The sequence below is a fragment of the Trachinotus anak genome, unplaced genomic scaffold (assembly GCF_046630095.1).
Source record: "Trachinotus anak isolate AG129_WGS33_773 ecotype Australia unplaced genomic scaffold, CSIRO_AGI_Tana_v1 ptg000005l, whole genome shotgun sequence".
Lineage (NCBI taxonomy): Eukaryota > Metazoa > Chordata > Actinopteri > Carangiformes > Carangidae > Trachinotus > Trachinotus anak.
In genome coordinates, this window is record NW_027273856.1 from 12,799,894 (window position 1) to 12,825,104 (window position 25,211).

The 25,211-nt window shown below is 46.1% G+C and overlaps 2 protein-coding genes across 3 annotated transcripts; one reads left to right on the forward strand and one right to left on the reverse strand.

Annotated features, from left to right (window-relative positions):
- The first annotated feature begins 90 nt into the window (after positions 1–90).
- On the forward strand, positions 91–15,226 carry hsf2 (heat shock transcription factor 2). 2 transcript variants are annotated; one of them, XM_071478378.1, is made up of 13 exons: positions 91–331; positions 755–863; positions 2,307–2,434; positions 4,114–4,238; positions 6,772–6,847; positions 7,178–7,239; positions 7,561–7,639; positions 7,730–7,863; positions 9,481–9,756; positions 11,183–11,285; positions 12,226–12,289; positions 12,585–12,840; positions 15,064–15,226. In XM_071478378.1, the coding sequence occupies exons 1-13, from the start codon at positions 239–241 to the stop codon at positions 15,152–15,154; spliced, it is 1,596 nt and encodes a 531-aa protein (XP_071334479.1). In that variant the 5' UTR covers positions 91–238; the 3' UTR covers positions 15,155–15,226. The 2 variants fall into 2 exon arrangements, with proteins under 2 accessions (XP_071334479.1, XP_071334478.1); XM_071478377.1 differs by having other exon boundaries at positions 93–331; positions 12,516–12,840.
- Positions 15,227–18,011: 2,785 nt separating this feature from the next.
- On the reverse strand, positions 18,012–24,917 carry serinc1 (serine incorporator 1). Its single transcript, XM_071478380.1, has 10 exons — positions 24,569–24,917; positions 23,686–23,847; positions 22,784–22,977; positions 22,403–22,482; positions 21,329–21,466; positions 20,885–21,054; positions 20,657–20,747; positions 19,797–19,938; positions 19,458–19,682; positions 18,012–19,114 (listed from the first exon to the last, which is right to left on the reverse strand). The coding sequence occupies exons 1-10, from the start codon at positions 24,605–24,607 to the stop codon at positions 18,976–18,978; spliced, it is 1,380 nt and encodes a 459-aa protein (XP_071334481.1). The 5' UTR covers positions 24,608–24,917; the 3' UTR covers positions 18,012–18,975.
- Between the last annotated feature and the right edge of the window lie 294 nt (positions 24,918–25,211).

Below are 25,211 nucleotides of genomic sequence, written 5' to 3' on the forward strand. Positions count from 1 at the left end.
AAGCCTTGTGTCGGTGGAACTGTGCCAAACTTCTTTTTGTTTGCATGGAACTCCACGTGAGGAGTCTTACGTAAAACAACCCTCGACCAATCTGCTCCCGCAGACTGGGACCGGAAGTTGTAAGCCAATGGCGTTTTCCCGAAGGCGACAGAGTGGAGCAGCTCTTCACAGGCTGCAGAGCTGAGCGAGTACTGCGCAGTTTGAGTCAAAGTGTATCCGTTGTTGTTACATTTGAGAGATGAAGCACAACTCGAACGTCCCGGCATTCCTCACCAAGCTGTGGACGCTGGTGGAGGATGCGGACACCAATGAATTAATTTGCTGGAGTCAGGTAACGCTAAAACTGTGCGCGGTTAGCACGTCAGGTCTGAAAGCTAACGCCAACGAGACAACTAGCCAGCTAGTTAGATTAGCCTTAATTTAACACATACCCGTTAACAGATATGCAGACACATACACACGCCACCTAACTACTCGTTTCGGCATACGGAACCATTAGCAAGTATTAGCTAAGGCCAAACATCAGCTGTTAGCTCAGTTAGCTAGTCGGTTTCCTTCATTGTGTACCTGCTGGTTAGCTAGCATACTGAGCCAGATACAGTCTCTGCGTCATGCCAGCATCGCTTCATCTTTGAGTTTGGGACATCGAGTCGCTGTAAAGCTGCGTGTGTTCATGGTTTCAGAGGGGTGGGGTTAAATGATTTACTAACATATACTCAGCTCTGACTGTTATGATGGTGCTGATTGTTTCCAGGAGGGCAACAGCTTCCTAGTGCTGGACGAGCAGCGCTTTGCCAAGGAGATCCTCCCCAAGTTCTTCAAGCACAACAACATGGCCAGTTTCATCAGACAACTAAATATGTGTAAGACTGCATTCATCACCCCGTCGTAGGCTGTGCTCATGGCAAAGGGTGCACACACCCTCTGCCATGAGTCAGTGTTGTGTAGTGGTTGTAGAGAGTGACCCAGACTGTTTGCTGTCTGCTGGGCAGTGCTGTTTGTTTCTAATAACCCAGATGGCTGGTAAGTAGTGACACATAACTCTGTAAACCCATAAAATAGGGGATAATGGCCACTACAATTTCCTAAAGTCCGAGGTGATTTAGTCTGACACATTGTTTAATTTAGCCAGCAGCCCAAAACCCAAATATATTCAGTTTGCTATGATACAGCACAAAGGAAGGTTTCATGTCCTGATGGTTTATAAGTTGGTTCGAGCAAATATTTGGCAGAACAAGGTGAATAGGCGCAGGGGCAAAAATGCTGTGGTAACCGTGGTAACCACAAGGCATCATGTAAACATGAGCTGTTGGCCATAGTTACTGTGTTCAGCAGCAGGAGAGACTGCTGGATGTCTGGGTTGATATTAGTCATGGGATTTATTGGAGGACCAGTACTAGATCTTAAAACTTCTGCAAAATCAGTTGAGAAACTGTTCATGGATAAAATAAGCGGACAGGAATGTCACTTTTTGGATAATCCAGTGGATTTTAGATCCAACAGATGACAATTCTTAAATGAACTGATCCAAAAATCATTTGAAAATCAAGGAAACAGTCCTGTTTAGTGATTTGCATCAGTACCCAAAATGGGCTAACATAATCAGAGATGTTAAAGTTATTGCTACCATGTTGTGAGCAATATGTCAAACTATTTTTCAGTTTATCATCTGATGGTATGTATCATCATATTGCCTGACTAATCCCACTGAAAGTGGACATGTGGTGCGTCACGATTGTAGTAGGAATGATAATTTTTTAATTTTATTTTCACTGATTTTGATAATATTTCCATTAACTGTGCAGCCCTAACTTGCAGCTGTGTTGAGTTATTGCCCAGCCCTAACCAGTGGTGATGGAGGTATGAATACTAAAAGAACAGATTTTATTAATTTGAATTAGGGTGTAAAACACTGCAGTTCAAAGGTGGTCAGTGATTTGAACAGATTCACACTGAAATACCAGAAAAATAGGAACGACAGTCACATGTAATTCAATCCAGTCACTGTTGTCACTGTGTCAGACTGGTCACTTTGGAGAGTGGATTTTTAAAGACAATATAAAACTAAAAGACGTAAAAGAATATCAGTATACATCATACATCATCTCCTGTCCTTTCCACTATAAGCTGTGTGTACACTGTAAACAGTCTTTACTTATACAGCAAAATAAATAGAGCTCAGCTTTATAATCTGTTCTGACCATGTGACAGATTTCTGTGGTGTATGTTTGTCTCTGCTTTTTAATGTGTTTACCCCCATGTGTGTGTGTCTGCCTGCCTCCCTGCCCTCCTGCCTGCGTGCGCAGATGGATTCCGTAAAGTGATGCACATTGACACAGGCATTGTGAAACAGGAGAGAGATGGTCCAGTGGAGTTTCAGCACCCCTACTTCAAACATGGGCAGGACGATCTGCTGGAGAACATCAAGAGGAAGGTAGAGTCATCTGTCATCTCTCTTAATCCAGTAGTGTTTGATCAGCATAGGTAGCTACCATTATCAAGAAATACCAACCCTTGACTGGATGTATCAGAAAAACATTCACAACCCCATCATACACACAGTGTGGTCTTAACTACATTACAGCGACAATAACAAGTCAGTGAACCTGCATTTCTGTAAATGTGTCTTAAATATGATCAGTTCTTCATCTTAGTCACAATAACGAACAAACACAATCTGTTTGAACTAATACACAAATCATTGTGTTGTTGCATAGTGAAAACATGATTCAAACACTCAGTGTGTCTGAAACTGTATGTGAAGCCTTGAATAATGACATGAGCAGAACAGCTGGAGTCAGGATCAAACCTGGACTCAGTCAGACTAGACTGGAGGTTGTGGGTCAGAGACACTTATACTTATAAAAAGAAACATCAGCTGATGTGAACCAAGCCTCGCAACAAAGACTTCAGAGACTGAGGATGAAGAAGAGTTGATGAAGATGAGTTAAGATCTTCATCAGTCCACAGTCAGACTGTCTCTAAAATGAGATGATTCAGGTCTAGAGGAGGACTAAGTCCAGCTGAGAGACTCCAACAGCTCAACACAGAGGATCAGAGTCACAGCTGAAGGAGCTGGTTCACATCTCTGTTTATGAGTCCACCACACACATCATGGAGCATGTGGTCCTGTTGCCATGGAAACCATAGAGGAAGCTGCTGCTTCTCCACAACACTACAGGAACATGTGTGATGGTCTGATGAGACTGAGCTGATGAAGAACCTGCACATCTGTGTGTGGTGTAAACAGAAAACCTGCTTCCACAGGGGGGAGGAGCATCAGGACCTGGACCTGGACAGATCCACATTATTATTATCAAGGTCTCTTCAGGATCATGTCAGGGTGTCTGTCCACCTTCTGAAGCTCAGGGGAAGCTGGTGATGCAGCAGAACAAGACCCTAAACATCAGAGTAAATCCACCTCCTGGAGTGGTCCAGTCAGAGTCCAGACCTGAATCCAGTACAGCTGCTGGGGACTGAGACCAGTCCTCCCGAGACTCTGTCCGAGCTGAAGCAGCTCCAGAGGAAGACTGGTCCAGACCTCCTCCTGAACCCGGGGCACGTCTGATCAGGAGCTGGGTTGAGGTTCATTGAGGAGGTTTGATGACTGAAGATTATAACTGTGTGACTGAGATCAGCTCAGAGACACTAAGTCTATCTACATCTGTGCCTGAGATGAAGATTAGATCAGATCTTAGACCAGTTAATACAGAAACCAGGTTATTCTTTTCCTAACCACTGAGCTGTGCATGCTCATTGTCACTGAGAGCAAACACTTAGCATAGAGAAGTGACACCCAATTGTCAGATTCATCATCCTAACTGCTGAACACTTCTTCTGGGAAACACTGACATTTGGAAACACACGTGTTTTGACACTGAACCCAGAGTCAGAATCAGTAAAGCTGCATTCAGACTGAAGACTAGATGCAGGACTGGTCCTTTTTGGCAAACAGAGTTAAGACAAAGGAAACATAATTGTGATGAAAAGACATTTGATGTCTCTATCTGGTTCTTTATCTCACTTTCCAGCTGCACAAAACTCATGATATTCAGAAGATGACAGTTCTGCTGTCCTTTCATTGGTTTCCTCACAATCTGACTGTAATTTCAGGTTTCTAACGCTCGGCCAGAGGACAATAAGATTCGACAGGAAGACCTGACGAAGATCTTGGCGAGTGTTCACAGTGTTCACAGCAAACAGGAGAATATCGATGCCAGACTGGCGACACTCAAGAGGTAAGAGTAAAGCTCTGTATGGGTTTTCCCAGAAAACATGGCCAGTAACCCTGGAAACGACCAGTCCTCCAACCACTCCTCCAACCTGAACAACCAACCACCCTCTGATTTGATTTGACCCATCAAGCTGAGCTCAGAGGCTTCCACCTGGACCTCTCTGTGTGAGGCAGTCCAGTCTGAGGCCACCTGATGTGGATCAGTCCTACATCCATAAGATGGTAGATTCAGGGATTTGTATTATCTTTAATCCTTTAACACCGGAGCCTCGAAATATCCACCTGGTGAAATTACCATAATGACACCTATATGCCTAAAGCGCAAGGTCTTAGCTTTCAGAAACCGTTGGAATTTTCCGATTGCTCAAAACCGTGACAGAGTTACGGTAATCCAAAGTGTGCCTGCGCAAATGTGTCGTCGACGACACACTCGTTTTTAAAGGGTTAAAGATTGTCCGACATCATTGCTGTCTTTTAGAGAAGTTGGTAGCTCAAAGACAACAGGCCTGATACGATCGTCCACCAAGCAGTTAGTGGGACTGAGGTGATGGTCTATAAGGGGGATGTTCCAGAGGTTCGTGGGTCTGTGGTAAGGTGGACCACACTGGAGGGGGATTCAACATTAGATCTGTAAACTGTCTCTGTTTCAGTTTTATAATCTGACACATCCTGTAGCACAGTTGTCCTCCTCCACCTGCTGCTTTTGTAAAGAGGTTCTTGTATGATTGTTGGTCTTTTCAAAGCCTCTCAGCATGACTGAGTCTTGTCTATGTCCGTGTATACAAGTCTGCAGAAGGTATCAACAGAAGCATTAGCGGCTGTGCTGGGCCTACCTAGGCCTATCTGGGCCTACCTGGGCCTGCCATGTTGTTTGGTCTGTTGGAATCGGAGAGTCTTCATGAATCTGAAAAAAATAAATTCAGCATCATGTGGCTGAGTCTCTCTGATGTCTGCTCCTCTGACCATCTTGATACTCTCTGCTCTTTCACCTGGAGACCTGGAGCAAGCGGATGGTGGGCGGGGCCAAGGCCTGATCCAGGTTTCTCAGTCAGGAAGTCAGAGTAGATGAGCTCCAGACCAGATTTTATGAGAAAACATGTTCAACTAAATATGAATCATAGCAGAAGATTTTACAGAGTTTACAACAGGCCTGGAGAAAGTTTTTTTCTTTTCTAACACTGTTTCTCAGCCCTGGAGCTCAACATTTTCTGACTCCCAACCCCCCACCCCCCAGAGGAAAAAATGTATATAAAAGTAATAAAGTAATAAAATGAAATGAATATCATAAACATGCAACATATAGACGTATAGACTCATGAACTGTTTGAACTAATGACTACTAGTCAAGAAGTAAACTTGGAGGTTTATGATGGAGATGGAGGGGGGATTGAGGTGATGATGGAGATGGAGTTGATGATGGAGGTAATGATGGAGGTGGTGGTGGAGGTGGTGATGGAGGTGGAGGTAATGATGGAGGTGAGATGTAGGTGGAGGTAGTGATGGAAATGGAGATGATGATAGAGGTGATGATGATGAAGGTGGTGATGGAGGTGGAGATGATGATGAAGATTATGATGGAGGTGGTGATGGTCCTCCTGTCCTGTTGACAGTGTCATGTGAACTCTTCAGTGGAGTAATTAGTGGCCCCTCAGTCCTCACTGTTACTGGTGTCCCTGACCACTGTGAGGTCACCTCCTATTCACCAGCCTCTGAGGGAAAAAGACATCCTGATCGTTCTCAGCCTCAGCCTCCAGTCAGAGACGGCTCTCCTCACACAGCCTGATCATGGTGGCAGCTCTAAACAACAGATCATGATATTTTATTAGATTGAGGGCTGGAACATCTGGTTTAGGCCTTGAAGGGTTTTCCTGCTTCTTAGCCTTAAAGAGTCTGTCTCCTCTGACCTCTGGACTTCCTCAAGGGTTTGTTTTCATTTCATCATCTATCACTTTACCAGGGACACTGGTTGCAAATGTGTGTCTGCTGCTCTGTCTTTCTTCATACAGTTTACAGGCTCTTTCAATGTTGGATTTCTTTTCATCATAAATTCTTTCATTCAGTCTAGATATGAACTGTTTCCCAGTTTAAATGTGAGGTTTTAACAGTTGTACTGTGTAACTGAGCCTCTGGAGGAGGTGTCAGTTTTGTGTAATGTTGCTGGTATGATGTCATTATGACATCACCAGGTCTTTCCTCTGTCTGTCTTTGCTGGGACACGTCACAGGTGAACAATAGGCGAGACACAGAATCTGTAGGTCACGTGACACAGCTGTGTGTCCGCTCCAACCTGTTCAGATGAGGGTGGCGAAATGAAAACCAAGATGTTCTGCACCCAGTGTGTTCCTGGCCTTAGAAAGCCCTACTCCAATATAAAGTTATAAAGTTCAGTACATCTCCACTGTCAATGACCAACACCGCAGAGAGGAGAGACACCTCTCTGAAGACAGATCCTCACACCAGACCTGAGCGTTCATCAGACGGAGCGAGGGCTGGTGCTGCACTTCACTGTGGCTTAATGAAACCTGTCTGTTGTTCAGGGAAAACGAGGCTCTGTGGAGGGAGATATCAGACCTGAGACAGAAACATGCCCACCAACAGCAGCTCATCAAGAAGGTGAGGAGTACACCAACACAGCACTTCCTTCAGTTTCCACATGCCAGCTTTTGTGAGTGAGTGGTGCATCCTTCCCAGGAGAACTATCTTTGTGTCTGTAGTGTTCTTATATGGTGGTGGGATGAACAGATGCTCACTGTCTCCTGATGAAGCCGGTGTTTTAGTAGAAACATGGTGTGTGTGTGTGTGTGTGTGTGTGTGTGTGTGTGTGTGTGTGTGTGTGTGTGTGTGTGTGCGTGCGTGCGTGCGTGCGTGTGTGTGTGTGTGTCATTGGGTGAGCAGGTGTTGTATTCAGCTGTATTTCCTGTTGAAACTCTGTTGTTTTTCCAGCTGATACAGTTCATTGTCACACTGGTACAGAACAACCGCATCCTCAACTTAAAACGCAAAAGGTGAGTACTGCTGCTTTAAATGACTCGTCCTCCCTGCCCGTGTCAGAGAGGCTCTGATAAACTGATCATCACTGAGGAGCGGGTGTCTCTGCACAACCTGCTTCATACCTGTGGAGTCAGTGTAGCTTCACTTAGTTTCCTTTATCAGGTAACCTGTGATGATCAGTGTATTGATTCTGATGAAATTATTGATCATTAATTTACAGAGATAAAATAGCCTCCTCATTATTAAAGGTGGAGTGAGTAATGTTACTTGAATGACTTATATTGTCTTTGTCACATGTTTTTAAATGTTGACGTGTCACTGTGTGTGTGTGACAGGCCGATTCTCATGAACAGCACTGGAAAGAAGTCCAAATACATTCACCAGATCTATGATGACAAAGTGTGTGTGGAGCAGGTCAGTGACACACACAGGGTTAAAGTTATTATAGTCACATGGTTGTGTTTTGTTTTAAGTCGAGTTTGTGTGTCTGTATATCCTGTTTAGTCGTCTGTCAACAGTCTGAATGGAGTGAAGAGCTCTGACATAACAGACGACGTCATCATCTGTGATCTCACTGAGAACGATGCCGAGGTGACGGCCGAGATCACAGAAGGGTCGGCCAGGGCCTATGAGCAGGGGTAAGACCTGCATCCACACTGCCACCATACACAGAGCTGCAGGAACAACTCCTAACAAACAGGAATTAGTTCATGTCATCACTTCCTGTCCCCTGGTGCTGAGTCTCTGGTTGTTTGAATGTGTTTCTGGTTGATGACTGAAATCAGGTCTGTGTTTAACACCAGACACAAGACATTTTCAGGTTTTATTCTCTGACATCAAATCTGTCAGTAAATCCCTCAGTCCTGACTGTTGAAGCTTCTCTGTCTGTTAAAAAAGGCCGGTTGCTAACAAGTGTCTAAATGAGACTACAGAGGCTGTCGGGGACGTTAAACGTCATCACTCCAACATGAAAACTGATCTCCTCACCAGTCCACCAGCCTCGTTGGCTTTTGTAGGAGAGCTCAGAGCTAAATAAAACTACAGGCTGAAGTTCAGTGGTGGTGCTGCTGTTCAGTGTGATGATGATGTGTGAGGTGAGACAGTCACAGACCACAGTCACAGCCTGTTTCTGCAGCTTTTTTCAGCTCTGTCTGTTGGAGCGTTGTTCATTTTGATTTGTTTTTTTTCTGACTCATAGTTGACACTCGATAACCAACAAGATAAAAATTAACTATTTAGAAAAGAGTTTGTGACCCATTGGAAAAAACCAGTACACACTTGTTAAAGTGAACTGGACTGATCCAGAGTGTCTTAACAGAGACTGAGACACACACAGGCAGGAGAGAAGTCCCTCCCACACATCATCACATGGCTGATGGCCCTTAACTTCACCCCACTCATCCATCAATACATTAAAGCTCTGTGTTAGAGATTCATGAGGTTATTGACCCGCTCAATATGTGAAATGTGTGAAAACTGTTGTGTAAACAACTGATGACATTACATCCTGTTATGTCCTCCTCTCTGTGTCTCTCTGTGAATTCACAATGAATATGTTTTCATCTCAGTGAGCAGGCTAGAAGAGACACAGTATCTTTGTTATTGTGTCCTTCACACAGAGCTCAGTCTCTGTCTGGATCCACCACAGTTTAGCCTTTATTGACCTCAGTCAGTTGCCCAGTTGCCCCTCATGTCTGTGAGGAAGGTGATCTAAGTCACCAGCTGTTGACCTCCTGCAGCAGTGACCCTGAGTTCTGTCAGGCTGCTGCTTCTCTTATCTTCAAACAGCCACAGGCTCATTTCTAAAAAAGTGACAAACATTTAGTAGTCAGTGATATCAGGTTACCAGTTTAAAATATACAACATGCTCCAGTCAGAAGGTTGCAGCTGAACACACCAGATCCACTGTATGTGGATGATTTTAAATACAGGCAAATGAACACATCTCCAAACAGAGAGAATTAGTTCAGCAACAGGTCTCCCTTCATTCAGCATTTCGTCACATCACCTTTACAGCAGGGTAATGGTGCAGTCCGTCATCAGGGTCATGGTACAGTCCATCGTCAGGGTCATGGTAGGGTCCATTATCAAGGGTCACGATAGAGTCCATCATCAGGGTCACGGTGGGGTCCATCATCAGGGTCACGGTAGGGGCCATCATCAGTCCCTGCAGCTTTTTCAATTAGAACTCTGAGAAACCTGCAGCAGGACCAGGAAGTTAGTGATCAGCAGTGTTTGTAACTGTTCCTCCTCAGTGATATGGAAATCGTGGAAGTGGAGCTTGACAGCTGTGCGGTGCTGCCGGCTGAGACAGAGGTGAGCACCACCTGCACAGATGACCTCAGGCAGACGGAGGCAGCGGTGGCAGACGACAGCCAGAGGAGCGCCACCTTAGACAGCAGCGGGCCGACCAGCAGCGCCCTGCAGCTCAATAAACCCTCGGGCCTGAGTCTGGAGGACCCTGTCAAGATGATGGACTCCATACTGAACGAGAACGGGGCAATATCTCAGAACATCAACCTGCTGGGCAAGTGAGTGCCACCCTCAGCTAGAGCTCGAGTAATCAAAGATGTAAAATGGTGGTCGACAGAGCTGCTGAGTCTGTGTTACCTGTTCGACCAGATATCAAGGTGCTGTCAGCCATAGTTCAGCTGTGTCACTTTTATTCCTCAGAGACAGTCAGAGTCAGAGGCTTCATGTTTTAATACAGTGAGGGAACTTCTTCACATTTGACACAAACATTCACTTTGACTCAAGGATGACCTGATTAGATCTTTGTGGTCAAAGGTCACAGGTCACCGTGACCTCACAAAAAACATTTTTGGCATGATTTAATTTAACTCAAACTTCTATGAGGATAAAATGAAGTGATGACATTTTATGTCCAAAAGGTCAAAGGTCAACTTCACTGTGACATCATCATGTTCTTCCAGTTGTTATTGAACACTGTAACTGCAGAAGGAGACTGTGGCCATGTTTCCTGTGCCCTGATTGGTTGGAGGAGGAGATGACAGAGGAGGTGTAGTTCTGAAGTGAGCTACAGAAGAACATGGCTCATGGTCTTAATAAATGTCACAGTGACAGGAAGTCATTTGTTCTCTGTGTGAGCCAGCATCTCTTGTTGACGAGCAGCAGTGAGTCCGACGGCTTCACGGTAATGAGCTATGACACAGTTCAGTGGCAACCAATCAGAATGTAGAAGTGCTCCGCTCTAGAGAACGCTAGAGAACACAACCAGCAAACTTTGCTTCCCAAACTCAGTGGAGGAGAGTTTGGTAAAATAACTCCTGGACAACAGAGCTGCATGTCTGCTGCATGTCTCTGTAGCACCACAACACTCATGGTGCTAACAATGCAGTGATGTGACACAGTTTACCTTTTATCAAAACATTGCAGCTCCTGTTGTGTTTTTTTATATTTTTTTGCAGCTCCTGTGATTTGGATATCACACGTGGCCATTTAGAGATCTCGATGATATTGTGATTAATTGTGCCGCCCTGCTGGACAAAGTGTGTGGCCATGCTGGTGTGAGCTGGTGGAGTGTAGCCTGTAGTATAATTTGAGAGAGCAGGAGGGAGCTTCATGCTAACCAGCACAATATCATGTACAACAGTCATTCACTAATTCATAAGACGGTGTTTGTCCTAACATTAACAAATGGGCAACTAAACAAAGACACTGTTGACGTGTCTGTTAGCTTTGCCCTTTGAATTCAGTCTGGTTATTTCATCTACGTCAGAGCGCACCTCTGCACTCCAGGTTCAGTCTGGACTCTGTGGTGAAAGGTTCCTGTGCTAAAGTATTTGTTTGTTATTAATGTTTAAGTGTTTATTATTGATGGAGGTGTGTGTGTGTGTGTGTGTGTGTGTGTGTGTGTGTGTGTGTGTGTGTGTGTGTGTGTGTGTGTGTGTGTGCGTGCGTGCGTGCGTGTGTGTGTGTGTGTGTGTGTGTCGTCAGGGTGGAGCTGATGGACTATTTGGACAGTATTGACTGCAGTCTGGAGGACTTCCAGGCAATGCTTCATGGGAAACAGTTTGGCATTGACTTTGATGCCATAGAGGTAAAAGGTCGTCACCAACACACCTGATCAGTTTTTATTTATAGTGTCATATCTCAGGGCAGTTTTCTATCTTTTATGTCTGGCGCTGTCTGGAGACTGGCTACAGTGGCCAAGAAAGAGCTCAGAATTAGGATCAGTATCGGAATGAGAAATTATTTTAGTGTTACAGCATCACACAAACTCCAACAACAGAGCAGACAAGACAGGGTTACCGGTGTCAGTCTGACAGTGGCCGACCAGGGAGATGGTACGTGCTGGTGGAGCCTGAGCAGCATACAACTAGAGACCGGCACACACCGCTGGGGTGATCAGCATCAGCTGCTGCAAATTTGAGCAACTTGAATATATAGATGTTCTGAATTTTTTAACACTTGAATTTTTCATTCTGAATATGTGAACATTGAAAAAGGATGAATTCAGAGTAAAAAAATTCAGGTACATAATTGCAATGCAAAAAAAATCAGTACTAGAAATTCACAGTGAGACAGATTTCCTTAATCCTTTAACACCGGAGCCTCGAAATGTCCGCCTGGTGAAATTACCATAATGACACCTATATGCCTAAAGCGCAAGGTCTTAGCTTTCAGAAACCGTCGGAATTTTCCGATTGCTCAAACCGTGACAGAGTTACGGTAATCCAAAGTGTACCTGCGCAAATGTGTTGTCGACAACACACTCGTTTTTAAAGGGTTAATAAGCTCATCCACTCGTTGGTCCATTAGCAGAAACAGAACAGAACGATGAACACAGGATGACACAAGTCCAGGGGAGCAGAGAGGTGAACAGGGACTGATCTCAGAGGAAACCACTGAGACTGCTGCCTCATGTTACTACACTGTTCACACAGACACACAACTTTATTTATAAGTCTAGGCTGATGCTTGTTGTTGTGTTTGCTGCTCGTGTTTTGTTGTCATCGTTTCCTATCTGTGTGTTTCAGGAGAGTGTGTCCTCCAAAGAGAACAGCACACAGCTCAACAGAGGCAGGACAGAAGAACACACAGGTATCACAATGGACACACACTGACTTCAGAGAGTACTCACTCTCTGCACCCTTTGTTTTGTAGATTTAATTTGGATAAAATCGGCATAGACTCGGTGTCACATGGCGACAGAGTGAAGAGTGTTCAGACTCCACCTGAGGCCACACACCTCTGTGTGTCAGGTCACAGACAGGGTGATGACATTCAGGGAGGTGCCGATGGTTACTCTGTTTGTCTGTTTGTTCAGATAAGCAGTTGATTCAGTACACCTCCTGCCCCCTGCTGGCCTTCCTTGATGGCTGTATCCCTCCTCCAGACCTGGATCTGGGCACCGGCAGCAGCAGCAGCGGCTCCTCCAGCATCCACCTCCAGCCATTGTCCAGCTCCAGTGTGGAGGCCGAGCCGCCCTCAGAGCTGCTGGACTCCAGCCTGGGGGTGAAGCAGCCGGCCCGCAGCTCCCTGATCCGCCTGGAGCCTCTGACAGAGGCTGAGGCCAGTGAGGAGACCCTCTTCTACCTGTGTGAACTGAGTCCTGCTGGACTGGAGGCCGACTCCACCCAGCTGGACAGAGTGTGAGCGGGGCCACCTCAGACTGCATCCCTCCATCCTCCACATGATACTGACAGTTTGTGTTAATATCCCCTCACCTCTGGTCTGAGGTGTGTGTGTGTGTGTGTGTGTGTGTGTGTGTGTGTGTGTGTGTGTGTGTGTGTGTGTGTGTGTGTGTGTGTGTGTGTGTGTGTGTGTGTGTGTGTGTGTGTGTGTGTGTGTAAGTTGATGCAGAGGGAGAAATGAGAGCAGCAGGCTGGTGGATGAACAGCTGCAGTTTGTACCATGTGAACATTTTTACATGTCAGACTTTGCATTGAGCTGAGAAGCATTTCCTTCAAATACAATAATAATATTGATAATAATTATAACAACAGTGGAACAACCTCTGGCAGTTTAACAAGCCTTCGACCAAATCTTCTCATCATACTCAGTGAAATCAGATCCCACACGTCCGTCATCATCATCAACAGTAACTGTTCATCCATCTGAGATCAGACCAGAGGTCTGGACTACGGAGCAGGTTCAAAAAAGGTTTATCTGAACCTAACATCAACAGTCCTGATCACCTGGTTCAGGTAACTAAGGTTCACCTGTCCAGGTACCAGCTCATTCATGTGAGAGAGGAAGAGTTGTTAATTATAAACATCATCATCATCATCATCATCATCATCATCATCATCATCAGAACCTTGAATAAAGTATTAATATGATCTGAGAGGAAACTGAGACCTGCAGGTGAGTTCAGTCAGTGATGTCATCAGGTGACTTGAACAGTGTGATGTAGTAGATGTGTGATGAGGTCAGTGAGACTGAAACGTTCAGTTGTAATGATGAAACATTGATCAGTGTGTGGATCTTTGTTTTATGTCATTTCTGATCACAGACTCTCCTCATGTTACTCTGAGCTGCAGTGATGAGGAGGAGAGTTTTCCATTGATCTGATTGGTCAGTAGTTTGGCTGTTGACAAGTTTTGATCTGGAGCAGGTTAGAACTCAGCATCAGTTACCATGGCAACAGTAACAAGTGAACCAGGACTGAAACCCAGAGTTAAACCCAGGCTTACCTGGATGATCTCAGATCCTGCTTTGTAGTACAGGCCTCTGGACTCATTGACAATGGTATAGTTCCTCATTATGTCACCCAAAGCATGATGGGAAATGTAGTATGTATGTAAAAAGGAAAACAACAGTGTCCATCAACCAGGTTCTCACATCACCAGAGCCCTGACTCTCCTCTGTCCCTTCATGTACAGATATGTTCTGTGTGTGTTGAAGCCCTGTGGACACGAGTGCATAACTTTCATTGGCCATAATTAGTTTGTCATGCAAACGTGTACCACCACTTACTATAGTTCATAAAGCCAGAAACCTTTACATGCAGTGAAACCTGGTGAGAGTTTTCTTCAATGCAAAGATCTCAGATGTAAAAATTTCACCTCAGCCTCGCCTCTGCCGTCCTGTCACACAGAGGGAGACCTCAGTATCTTCACCAGTGAAACTTTATCACATCTGGTCCTACAAAATCAGTGAGGAGGCGTCCTCACTGACCTGTGTCAACAAACTGAACCTTGGTGTAAATACTTCTGAGAACCTATTTATTGTGACTTTTGTTGATCTTTTGCTACGTGTCTGCAGAGCTGAGACTCTTCATAAAGCAACATTCCTTCACAGTTGAGGGCGACTTCTCTTTGAGTCTGGAAAGTGAGTTTTTCACGTTCAGGTGATGAAAGCGTCATAGTAGGGACAGACTGATCTCAGCTAAAGACTGAACAGTGACAGTGATCTGAGTGTGTGAGCTGGAATCTGATGGAGCTGACTGAAACTGTAGGGTGAGTGAGTCTGATAGTGAGCTCTGGGTCCATCTGAGGACATACCACCACACCTGGTCTGACCTGAATCTGTCCTCTGAGTTCATTCTGAACCTGAACCATGATCCAACTCCAGAGAGAGGCAGACACTGTGTGTTGATTTGTCTTCTACCTGTACTCTTTTCTTCATAGTTCATGTTCATTGATGTGACACCATGGCAGCTGCAGAGATTAGCAGTGTCACACTGAGTTGTACATGTGGGCAGGTTGAAATGAGGATTTATACTGGAGGGACCATGAAGAACATCTGGGTGTTTCTGTTACGGTCAGCTTTGGTTGTATATGTGGTTTACATCCTCAGGCAGAGTTGAGCTGCCTCCGTACGTTCATGTTGATGAAGGGAAGCCTCTCTCCTGTCTCTCTCCACTGATATAGAAGTGCCTGCATCCTGTCTCCATTTCCTCTGGCAGAGCCACACCCACAGACTGCTGTGCACCATCACAGAGGTCACATGAGTCCTCTGTGACCAGCCCACGTCCCGTGATCTGTCCATCATTTTTGCAAGCCTTGCAATTACAATAAAGCAAATGCTACAGTGTTCCTTTGTCGTTCATTTGGAGGGTCAGAGCTTCCTGTCACACACATTGGATGGTTCATGTATTCATATTCATACCTGGAAGAATCCAGTCACATTATTTTAGACATCCCTAAAGTGGACTGTACCATTTCTAACTTGATGTCTCTTCTTACTCTATCAGTGGGGGTCAGTGGGTCGATGCAGATTAATGTTATTTTAGCTAGTTTTTCTTTAGGTTACAGTTTAGCTAACTAATGTTAGCTGAGCCCTTTGTTTTCCAGTGTTAGCTTGTTATTTCATCACGAATATAAAATGTCATATATGATCTATTCAATTCAATTCCATTTTATTTGTATAGCGCCAAATCATAATATACATTATCTCGAGGCACTTTACAGGGTCAGGTCAAGACCTTACTTTGTTACAGAGAAAAACCCAACAGTTCCCACAAAGAGCAAGCGCTTGGCAACAGGGGGGAGGAAAAACTCCCTTTAACAGGAAGAAACCTCCAACAGAACCGGGCTCAGGGTGGGGGGCTGTCACATTTTGGATCAATTGGAGGCTTTTTACTGAATTTTTGGGACATCCTGACAATAAAGAGTTACAGTAGTCCAGTCTTGAGGTAACAAATGCATGAACTAGCTTTTCAGCATCCTTTAGACACAGAATGGGTCTGATTTTTGCAATATTGCTCCTAGAGACTTGCTTTATGTGTGAAGTAAAGGACAAGTCCTGGTCAAAAATGACACCAAGGTTTCTGACTGTAGCACTGGAGGCCAAGGTGATGTCATCCAGAGTCAGTATATTATCACATAGTGTATCTCTGAGGTGTTTTGGGCCAATTACAATAACTTCAGTTTTGTCTGAATTTAAGAGTAAGAAATTACTGGTCATCCAGGTTTTTATGTCCTTAAGACACACCTGAAGCTTGGCTACCTGGTTAGTCTCACCTGGCTTCATGGATAAGTACAGCTGGGTGTCATCTGCGTAACAATGGATATTTATCTGGTGCCTCCTAATAATGTTTCCTAGAGGGAGCATATATAGACTGAAAAGTATTGGTCCTAGCACAGAACCTTGTAGAACTCCATGGCTGACTGTAGTGTTGATAGAAGAGTCATTATTAACATGAACAAACTGGAGTCTATGTGACAGATATGACTTAAACCAGCTTAGTGCGGTTCCTTTGATGCCGACCATATGTTCTAGTCTCAAATGTTAACAGAAAATGGTCAGATAAAAGAGGGTTTTGGGGAAATACTGTTAGATATTCAATGTCAATCCCATTAGTCAGAACCAGATCAAGGGTGTGGTTAAAAGAGTGAGTGGGTTCATTAACATGCTGAGAGAAGCCAATCTAATGTTAGCAAACACTGGTGCTCAGTCATGAGCAGTGAGACACTGGAGGATGAATTGTAGATACATGTTGACATCAATACAAAGTTTATTATTTCATGTTAACAGTCTTTGACCTTTTTGATATCAGCTTCTACAACAGACCCCTTTGTTTTCACTCGGGTGTTTTACCTGTTGGCTCATTGATCAATATTAAATCTTGTGAACTGAAGGCTCAGTAATCATATGAACAGTGGATGAAAGTAAGTACATTTACTCTAAATACTATACTTAGTAGTACAATAAAAATAAAAAAGTACAATATTGAGGTACTTTGAGTATTTGTTTTAGAGTTAAAATTTAAACATCTTTGCAGTAATTAACTCAAGGTGTGGTCCATGTCTGCATGCACCAAACCCAGCTTGTTAGCTTAACTTGTTAACTAGCTAGTGAACCAGCAGATGAACTAGCCCCTGTTCTTTATCTGCCACAAACACAACCCACCTCTTTAACCATTTTTGGATTAGCCAGGAGTTAGGGGCGGAGTCAGGCACTGCCAAGATCAGAATCAGAATCGGTTTTATTGCCAAGTATGTTTCCACATACAAGGATTTTTTTCTGGTGATTGGTGCAATTGATCAGCAACAGTGGGGCTCTCTAGCCTTGTTGATGAGGCTAATAGCAGATGGGAAGAAGCTATTTTTGTGGCGAGAGGTTTTGGTCCTGAAGGACCGCAGCCTCCTGCCAGAGGGGAGTGTCACAAAGAGTTTGTGTCCAGGGTGGGAGGAGTCAGCTACAATCTTCCCTGCACGCCTCAGAGTCCTTGAGGCGTACAGGTCCTGGAGGGACGGAAGATTGCAGCCAATCACCTTCTCAGCAGAGTGGATGATACGCTGCAGTCTGTTATTGTCCCTCTCCGTGGCAGCAGCGTACCAGATGGTGATGGAGGAGGTGAGGATGGACTCAATGATGGAGGTGTAGAAGTTCACCATCATAGTCCTTGGCAGGTTGAACTTCTTCAACTGCCTCAGGAAATACATCCTCTGCTGAGCTTTTTTGATGAGGGAGCTGATGTTTAGCTCCCATTTGAGATCCTGTGTGATGGTGGTTCCCAAGAAGCGGAAATGCTCCACGGTAGCCACGGGGGAGTTGCACAGGGTGATGGGGGTGGGTGGGGCTGGGCTCTTCCTGAAGTCCACTATCATTTCCACTGTCTTCAGAGCTCTAGGTTGTTCTGCCTGCACCAGGTCACCAGACGGTCAGTCCTGTCGTGTAAGATGGCGACGAGCAGCCCACTCTGAAACGTATGGGTGACGCCAGGGAGGCCACGTCCACCTGTGGTCTTCAAGAACCTCAGCAAAGTCCAGTTTCCGTAGTCTGGCTCTTTAAGAGACCCTGACCTGGTCTGACCATTCTGACAGGTACAGTACAGACCCAGCTACACAGAGACAACAAACACAACACACTCAGCTTCTTTTTCCTGTTTTATTAAACGAGTTACAATTTACTTTTACATGTCAAGAGAAAAATATTAGGATAAAAGCACAGGAGCAACAATCAAACAAATATACAAACACAATCTCTGCTAAGTCTGAGAAGCTACATGCTAACGCTAAACACCAAATAACTTAAAGAAGTTTTCAAACAATCAGTTTCAAGTTTACATTTAAAGTCAAAGTTCAATGCAAATCAGAAGCTGCTTGTTGTGTATGTGCTGAGGAGAGTGCAGGCTGCGGCGTAAACACACAGCTGAGAGCGTTAACACATGACAGCAGACAACTAATACTGCACACACAATGCTACAATGCTCATGCTCGGTGATGGCGCTGGTCAGCGAACGACAACGAGCTGTCACAGCTGGAGTCCTGCTCGTACACAACCCACATCCATCTGATGACCGCACAGTCGCAGCAGCTCCACCCTTACTTTACACCTAACAGCATCTCCATATGTTCTACTACGCTTGCCCACGGGGGGGGGGGGGGGGGGGGGCACTAACCGGAACCATCATCTTCATCATCATCCTCATCAAAGCTTCATTTACAGCTACTGAATGTCACATCAAGTTCTCTAGGAAACACATGCAGCTCTGTCTGTATATAAAGAAAACAAACTCATTCTCAAGGTTTACACAGGATGTATCTACAATGGTGACAGCATGGGGGGCGGAGGGCGGCACTACAACAGGCTGCTGAGGATTCACAATGACAATACACAGGGGGGACTGGGCTGCAGTCAGCTAGGCCGGGACAAATGGCTCTCCAGTCAACAGCCCCACGGTCTGTAGGGAGGGGCCACGCCCAGTCTGAGTGCAGCCCCGCCCCTCCAGCAGGAACAGACGCAGGGTTAGTGACCTACTGTTTAACTGACTTTGCTGAAACAAAACACAGGTGAAGCAGAGCATGAATGTGCGTGTGTGTGAGCATGGATGTGTTTCAGTCAAAGTCTCTGTTGACCAGGACCAGCGGGGCCACCAGGGTCCACACGTAGAGGGCAATGCAGATCCAGCTGGAGGAGATCTTCACCCACACCGAGGGCCACTTACTGGTCATGGCCTCATAGTTGGAGTCAGGGCTGTTTTGGGGGGGGGGGGGGGGCACACAGCAGAGGAACACATCAGCTGACAGCTGACTCTGGACAACAGATAACAGTGCAACAACAAGAAGGTGGTGGGAGGCTGAGGGAGGGGGGGTCTCCACCTGTTACTCTGGTCGTGTATGTGCTGCAGTGCTAAGTGTAATAAGACTAGCTGAAGGTGAGTACAGACCAGAGGGGGGTTAATAAACACTCCCAACCAATCACATCACTGATGTAGTATGATAACAAGCCTCTGCAGGAAGTCTTCAGGGACAGGTAGGGTGGAGCCTACCTGTACCTGCAGTGTGGAGCCTACATGTACCTGTTGTGAGAGACCTACCTGTACCAGTTGGTGAGCGTCATCATGATGTAGAGTGAGGCCAGGAACAGCATGAAATGGAAGAAGGAGTAGGAGTAGGTGACACCGTCCTTCTCGTTGTCCACCGCTCTGTTGAGGGCGCTGCCCTCCTCGAAGCTGTCGCTCTGAGGCCCGTCCTCGATCAGAGCCGACTCATCACTGGTCAGAGTCAGTTTGTTCACCTGGGCATTGGACGAGTTACGGATGCTGAGAGAGAGAGAGAGAGAGCGAGAGCGAGAGCGAGAGAGAGAGAGAGAGAGAGAGTTTTTGCACCAGCAGTCAGCAGGTAGGTTCTGTAACTGTATGAAAGCACCTCCTCACCTGGAGTACAGGACACACATGAGGAAGAGGATCAATCCCACAATCCCCTGGGCATCCCACCACTGGACCACTTGGTCCGGACCTGCAGGACTGGTGCTGTTAAGCCCAATAATACCCAGAAGGCTCGGGTTGCACTTCCTGTCTGTGAGACACAACGAGAACAGATTTACATCACGTGTCACTGTAAACAGTGTCTGAGCCTCATCACAACCACAGACACAGGAGGACAACAGGCCATCTTGTACATGTTGTCATCATCATCATCATCATCAGGTGCATCAGCTTCCTGCAGTCAGATGAGACCAGTCTTCAGATCAGTCCACATTCTTCTTCACGTGTTTTCTACACTCGGCTCCATGTAACGAGTGAAACTGGATTTTAAACATTTTTGCTAATTTGTCAACCTCCTCCTGTTTCCTCCTCCAGCCAAAGATACATGTTCACAGTTTCCTTCCTCAGTCAGTGTTCAATAATGACAACAAGTGTTTGTGCAGAACATCATGACGTCACAGTGAAGTTGACCTTTGACTTTTGAACATAAAATGTCATCACTTCATTTTGTCCTTATAGATGTTTGACTGTCAAAATTAGTTAATTAATTTGTGATTTATGGTGAACATGTTTTGTGAGGTCACAGTGACCTTTGAACTTTGACCTTTGACCACATGATTCTAATAAGTTCATCTTTGAGTCCAGATGAATGTTTGTGCCAAACTTGAAGAAGTTTCCTGAAGGTGTTACCTCTGACTCTGTCTCTGGACACAGTGACCCAGGACCAGGCTCTGGTCCCTGTGAGGACCAGACACACACAGACACACACAGACACAGACACAGACACACACACAGACACACACTCTTACCAGGCTCATTGGTCATGGCAGACCAGGTCAGGTACATGGTGTACAGGGTCACCAAGGAGGACTGTAGCAGGCCAGACCTGGGCTGGGACTCCTTCACCAGAGAACAGCAGGAGTTAGTAGGAACACTCATTTAACACCACCACCACCACCACCACCACCACCACCACCACCACCCCCCCCCCCCGCCGCCAGGTTATCTCTGCACAGACATGAAGGGAAGGTGTGAACCTGGATCTGAGGCAAGATGGACATGACGGAGGCAGCGACGCAGAGCAGCATGTTGATGCTGATGAAGACCTTGTTCTCGGTGCAGCCGTCAGAGTGGGTGTAGTAGACGTAGAACATGATCAGAGACACCAGAGACAGCAGGTAGTTCACCGTGGTGACGGATAGCAGAGCTGTGGACACACAACACAACGTCATCACACAGAGCGACGGGACAGGAAGTCCCTGTCATCAGTGAACAGGCAGGTCACTGGATCAACGTTACGCTCTGATTGGATCTTTTCCTGGAAGCATGAACACCTGATCCTGACTGTCTGTCCTCTCCTCTTAGTTTAGAGTGAAGATGGCTGTGAAGCCTCTTCATGGTCTCCAGTTCACATCATCACATCACAGGCTGTGAATCACTGATCATTTCTACCACCATGTATGATGACGGCGTCTCCATACCTGCGTACCAGCAGCGGGAGTTTCCCTCCTCCATCTTCTCCACCCAGGACTCGTTCCAGGAGTGGGCGAAGTCGATGAGTAGGACCAGCTGGATGAGAATGAAGCAGAAGGCTCCGGCCATGCCGACGTAAAACCACACTGTGGGGGAGAACAGTTCTCTGATAAACTCTGCAGCATCTGAGTCATTCAGGAGCTCATTAAACCAGACTGAGGACCCCCATCAGTCCAGACCATCAACAGGGTCCAGACCACGGATCTGATTCTCACATTAAAATACTGAAGGACTTTAGAGGTCTCCTCATTCTTAAAGTCTGTAACTGTTCCTCATTAAAACAAACACACCTCTGTTCTACATGTTGTTACATCATCACTACTGATATTAATCATGGTAACGATCTGTTTCATTGGTCGCCTGTCAGTGATGTCATATCCTCTTTCTCCACCTTAGTGGTTTTCAGCTCTGTATCTGAACCAGATGAAGGATTTGTTGTCAGACGTCTGGATCTTAAAGGGACACTTGTGGTCATGTGACGTGTGGTTGTGAGGTCTTCATGTGTAGTCAGTGTGTTACCTGCAGTAGATTCAGATCAGCTGTCAGTTTATCTTCCTGTCAAAACAGTGTGTGTGTGTGTGTGTGTGTGTGTGTGTGTGTGTGTGTGTGTGTTGTTGTAATACTGGTTTTGGCCACAGGAGGCCGCTCCACTGACCCAGTCTGACCTGGACTAAAATCATTCACGTTTCCTTCCAGGTGAGTTTGAATTTCTCCATTCACTCTGAACAGAAGGTAAAAATGAGTCAGTCATGTGCTATCGGGAGTCAGGAGATAATCTGAAGAGTGACGAGGTTGAAGGACTGAGCTGTGATGAAGAACACATCACACTGACCTATCAATCCTCTTATATTCATTAGTGTTCTTTTTCTGATCAATAGTCAGCAGCAGCTCGGCTTCAAGCCCCGCCCTCCTCAATCAGTGATGATGTCATAGGCTAATCTCTGTGAGTCCAGTCTTAATCGGCCTCACAGCAGCACAGACTCACTGCAGCTACACTGGGTTTGTGTTGACAGAGGAGTTACCGGTGGTGAAGGGACCCTCTGAGATGAAGAAGGAGCCGATGGTGATAGCGACAGCTGCAGCAAACTTAAAGAACCAGAACCTGCAGGAGAGACACACAACAACATCATCACAGTCTTTGACTGGTCCGTCATCAGGAAATCAGCCAATAACAATATAGGAAACAGATCAATGATTCAAGATCAAAGGCCACACATGGTCTCAGTCCAGATGTTTCTGTATCACTGACTGAACATCTGTGGTCAGACCGTATCTATGACGACAGGGTCACAGCCAACAGCAGCTCAAAGGTTTCATCAACAACACGATTCATGGAAACGCTGCTGCTGATGTGTGTCAGTCAACAGGGCGTGACCCGAGCTGCATGGAGGACGCCGACTTACCCGTTGTGCAGCGCAGCCCGGGGGTCCTGGCTGCTCTTCACTTTGATCATGAGCAGGGAGAAGAGCAGGAAGAACATGGCCATCCCGAAGCAGACGCGATACACGGCTTTGTATCCGACCAGCACGTCACAGTTCACGTGACCCTCCACGCCGGGGATGGACGACCCCATCCCTCCTTCACAGAAGCCTGGAATCTGCAGCAGCACACGGAGGACAGGCTGAGAGACTGGCACACTGAGCCATGCCCACTGAGACCTGGTCCATGTCTGGAACTGTGACCAGTTCAGACTGAGGACTGACTCAGACCATCAGGTCCCTGACATTCATAACAGCGCCATACGCTGATGGAATGTATGTTACACTTCTATATATGGACATATTAAATAAAACATGTTAAAAATTATACATAAAACCATTAGAAATTACAATTTATACAGTAACATAGATATGTGTGATTACATTGTAGACAGATGTGACATAAATAATGATGACAAAAGACAAGTTTAAAAGCAATGAGAACATAAACATACAGGATTTTATATATTTTGTTTTCATAAACTTGTATATATCATTAACATGTGTCCTCACAACATTTTTCATCACATACAAATTGATCATAGATATTTATTATGTCTACAAATGTTAATATCTTCATAAATCCAGAGGATGTATATATATGTGATAATGATATATTCTCTTATAGTTGACATCACTGAAGTTGATCAGATATTACATGCCTGTAACAGGGCCTCACTGAGGTCGAGTGTGTGTGTGTGTGTTTCATAACCTCACGTTCATATTTCTAACAAACAGGTTTTAGTTTCATTCATGAACGTGTGTAACAAAACTGAACCACCTGAGCTGCAGGAGCCAATAACAGGATCAATAATGTGATCGATTACCTTCTTCAGCTGGGTCTCCATGCCGGGCATCAACATGATGCAGGCGATGCCCACCCCCAGCAGCAGGAAGAAGGCGTAGATGAGCCGAGTCACCGTGGAGTTATTCCCGCTGGGGCAGCACCGGCACAGCAGGCAGGGGGCGCTACCGCACAGGCACGGGATCTGCGCACACAGGGAGAGGGGTTAGTCGTGATGCTGGGGCCCCTCGGCCCCGGGGCCCCACTCATCAGGCTACAGGGCCCCGAATAAAAGCGGATGAGATGGTGAAGCACTGGAACCTGGTTCTAACCGCACTGCTGGTCTGACTGTTGGTGATGAAGATCACCTCGTCATCACCTGCGTCACAGTTCTGGTGCGCTTGGGTTTTTAAAAATTCCAACTCTTAAGTAGGAACTTTAGCGCCAGCCGCGGTTCTACTGAGGCCCCTGGCTGGGGCCCGTGACAGGAGAGGCGGGGCCCGCCGACCACAGCTGATACCTGACTCTGTTTACAGGCTGTGGTGTCGCAACAGCCCGCTTGTTGACAGGATCCACGGCCGCGTGATCACGAACACAAACCCGCACAGTCAGCGGCTCTGCGTCAAACACAGGGCCGGTCCGGATCGAGCCGGAGTCCGGATCAACCAGAGTCCAGATCGGCCGGACTGCGGGCGCTGGCCCGTCCAGACTCCGGCGGTTTTCCTCAGCCGTGTTTCCTCAGTTGTTACCGCAGCCTTTTTGTTGGGCCCCAGCCGAGGCTCCCTGACGTGACGTCGTGTTTACGGTCCTCCGCCGCGGCCTGCCCGTGTTACTGCGCAGTCACGGCGGCCTGAGGACGGAGCTGAGGGCGGACACGGACACGACATCGGCCGCCGGCACCGTCGCCACGCAGGCGGAGTACTCACCCAGCTCGCCATGGAGCACAGTCCCAGAACGGCTCCCATGATGGCCGATGTTCGTGGTTTGGTCTCGCGGCAGATCTGAACTGTGTTGTCCCAGAAGATGGAGGAGGCTCTGCTCGCTCCTCCCCCTTCTTCTTCTGATGCACGGCTCCGTGGTTCAGGCAGATCCGGGTTTCGCTGCCCCCTAGGAGACTGCAGCTGTCGCAGGTCTCAGTCCACACTGAGATACTGAAACAGCCTCACAACCGCTGACAAAAAAACACAAAGCACAGGTAAACACAGTAACGTGTGTCCGTGCCTCTGATGTCAGACTCGTTTCATTTATACGTCACCACCGGAGACATTAGTGACTGTGTTCATGCTGACACCCGGAGGACCGACCGAACAACACCAATGTTTAAAAAGATCATTACAGGTCATGAGAAAAGATAATAAGAAAAATAATACATTTAATAATAAACAAGAAAAACATAAGATAAAAATAATGGTTCATCAGTCAGTTATTAAAGTACACATATATTCATATAGATACAGAGCTTTTTAATATTACAGCATTAAACATTTTGTATAGTATTACCTCGTATAAATAAAGGTTTAGTTTTTAAGAAACAACATTTGTGTATAAAATACTTTAAGTGACAGGCTT

Excerpts from the sequence above, each read along its gene's own strand:
- hsf2 (XM_071478377.1), top strand. The coding sequence starts at position 239 with ATGAAGCACAACTCGAACGTCCCGGCATTCCTCACCAAGCTGTGGACG. Across the intron at positions 332-754 it reads AATTAATTTGCTGGAGTCAG|GAGGGCAACAGCTTCCTAGT; the intron begins GTAACGCTAAAA and ends GATTGTTTCCAG. Across the intron at positions 12,290-12,515 it reads CAGGACAGAAGAACACACAG|ATAAGCAGTTGATTCAGTAC; the intron begins GTATCACAATGG and ends CTGTTTGTTCAG.
- serinc1 (XM_071478380.1), bottom strand. The coding sequence starts at position 24,607 with ATGGGAGCCGTTCTGGGACTGTGCTCCATGGCGAGCTGG. Across the intron at positions 23,848-24,568 it reads TGTGCTCCATGGCGAGCTGG|ATCCCGTGCCTGTGCGGTAG; the intron begins GTGAGTACTCCG and ends CTGTGTGCGCAG. Across the intron at positions 19,683-19,796 it reads ATGTGTGTCCTGTACTCCAG|CATCCGTAACTCGTCCAATG; the intron begins GTGAGGAGGTGC and ends TCTCTCTCTCAG.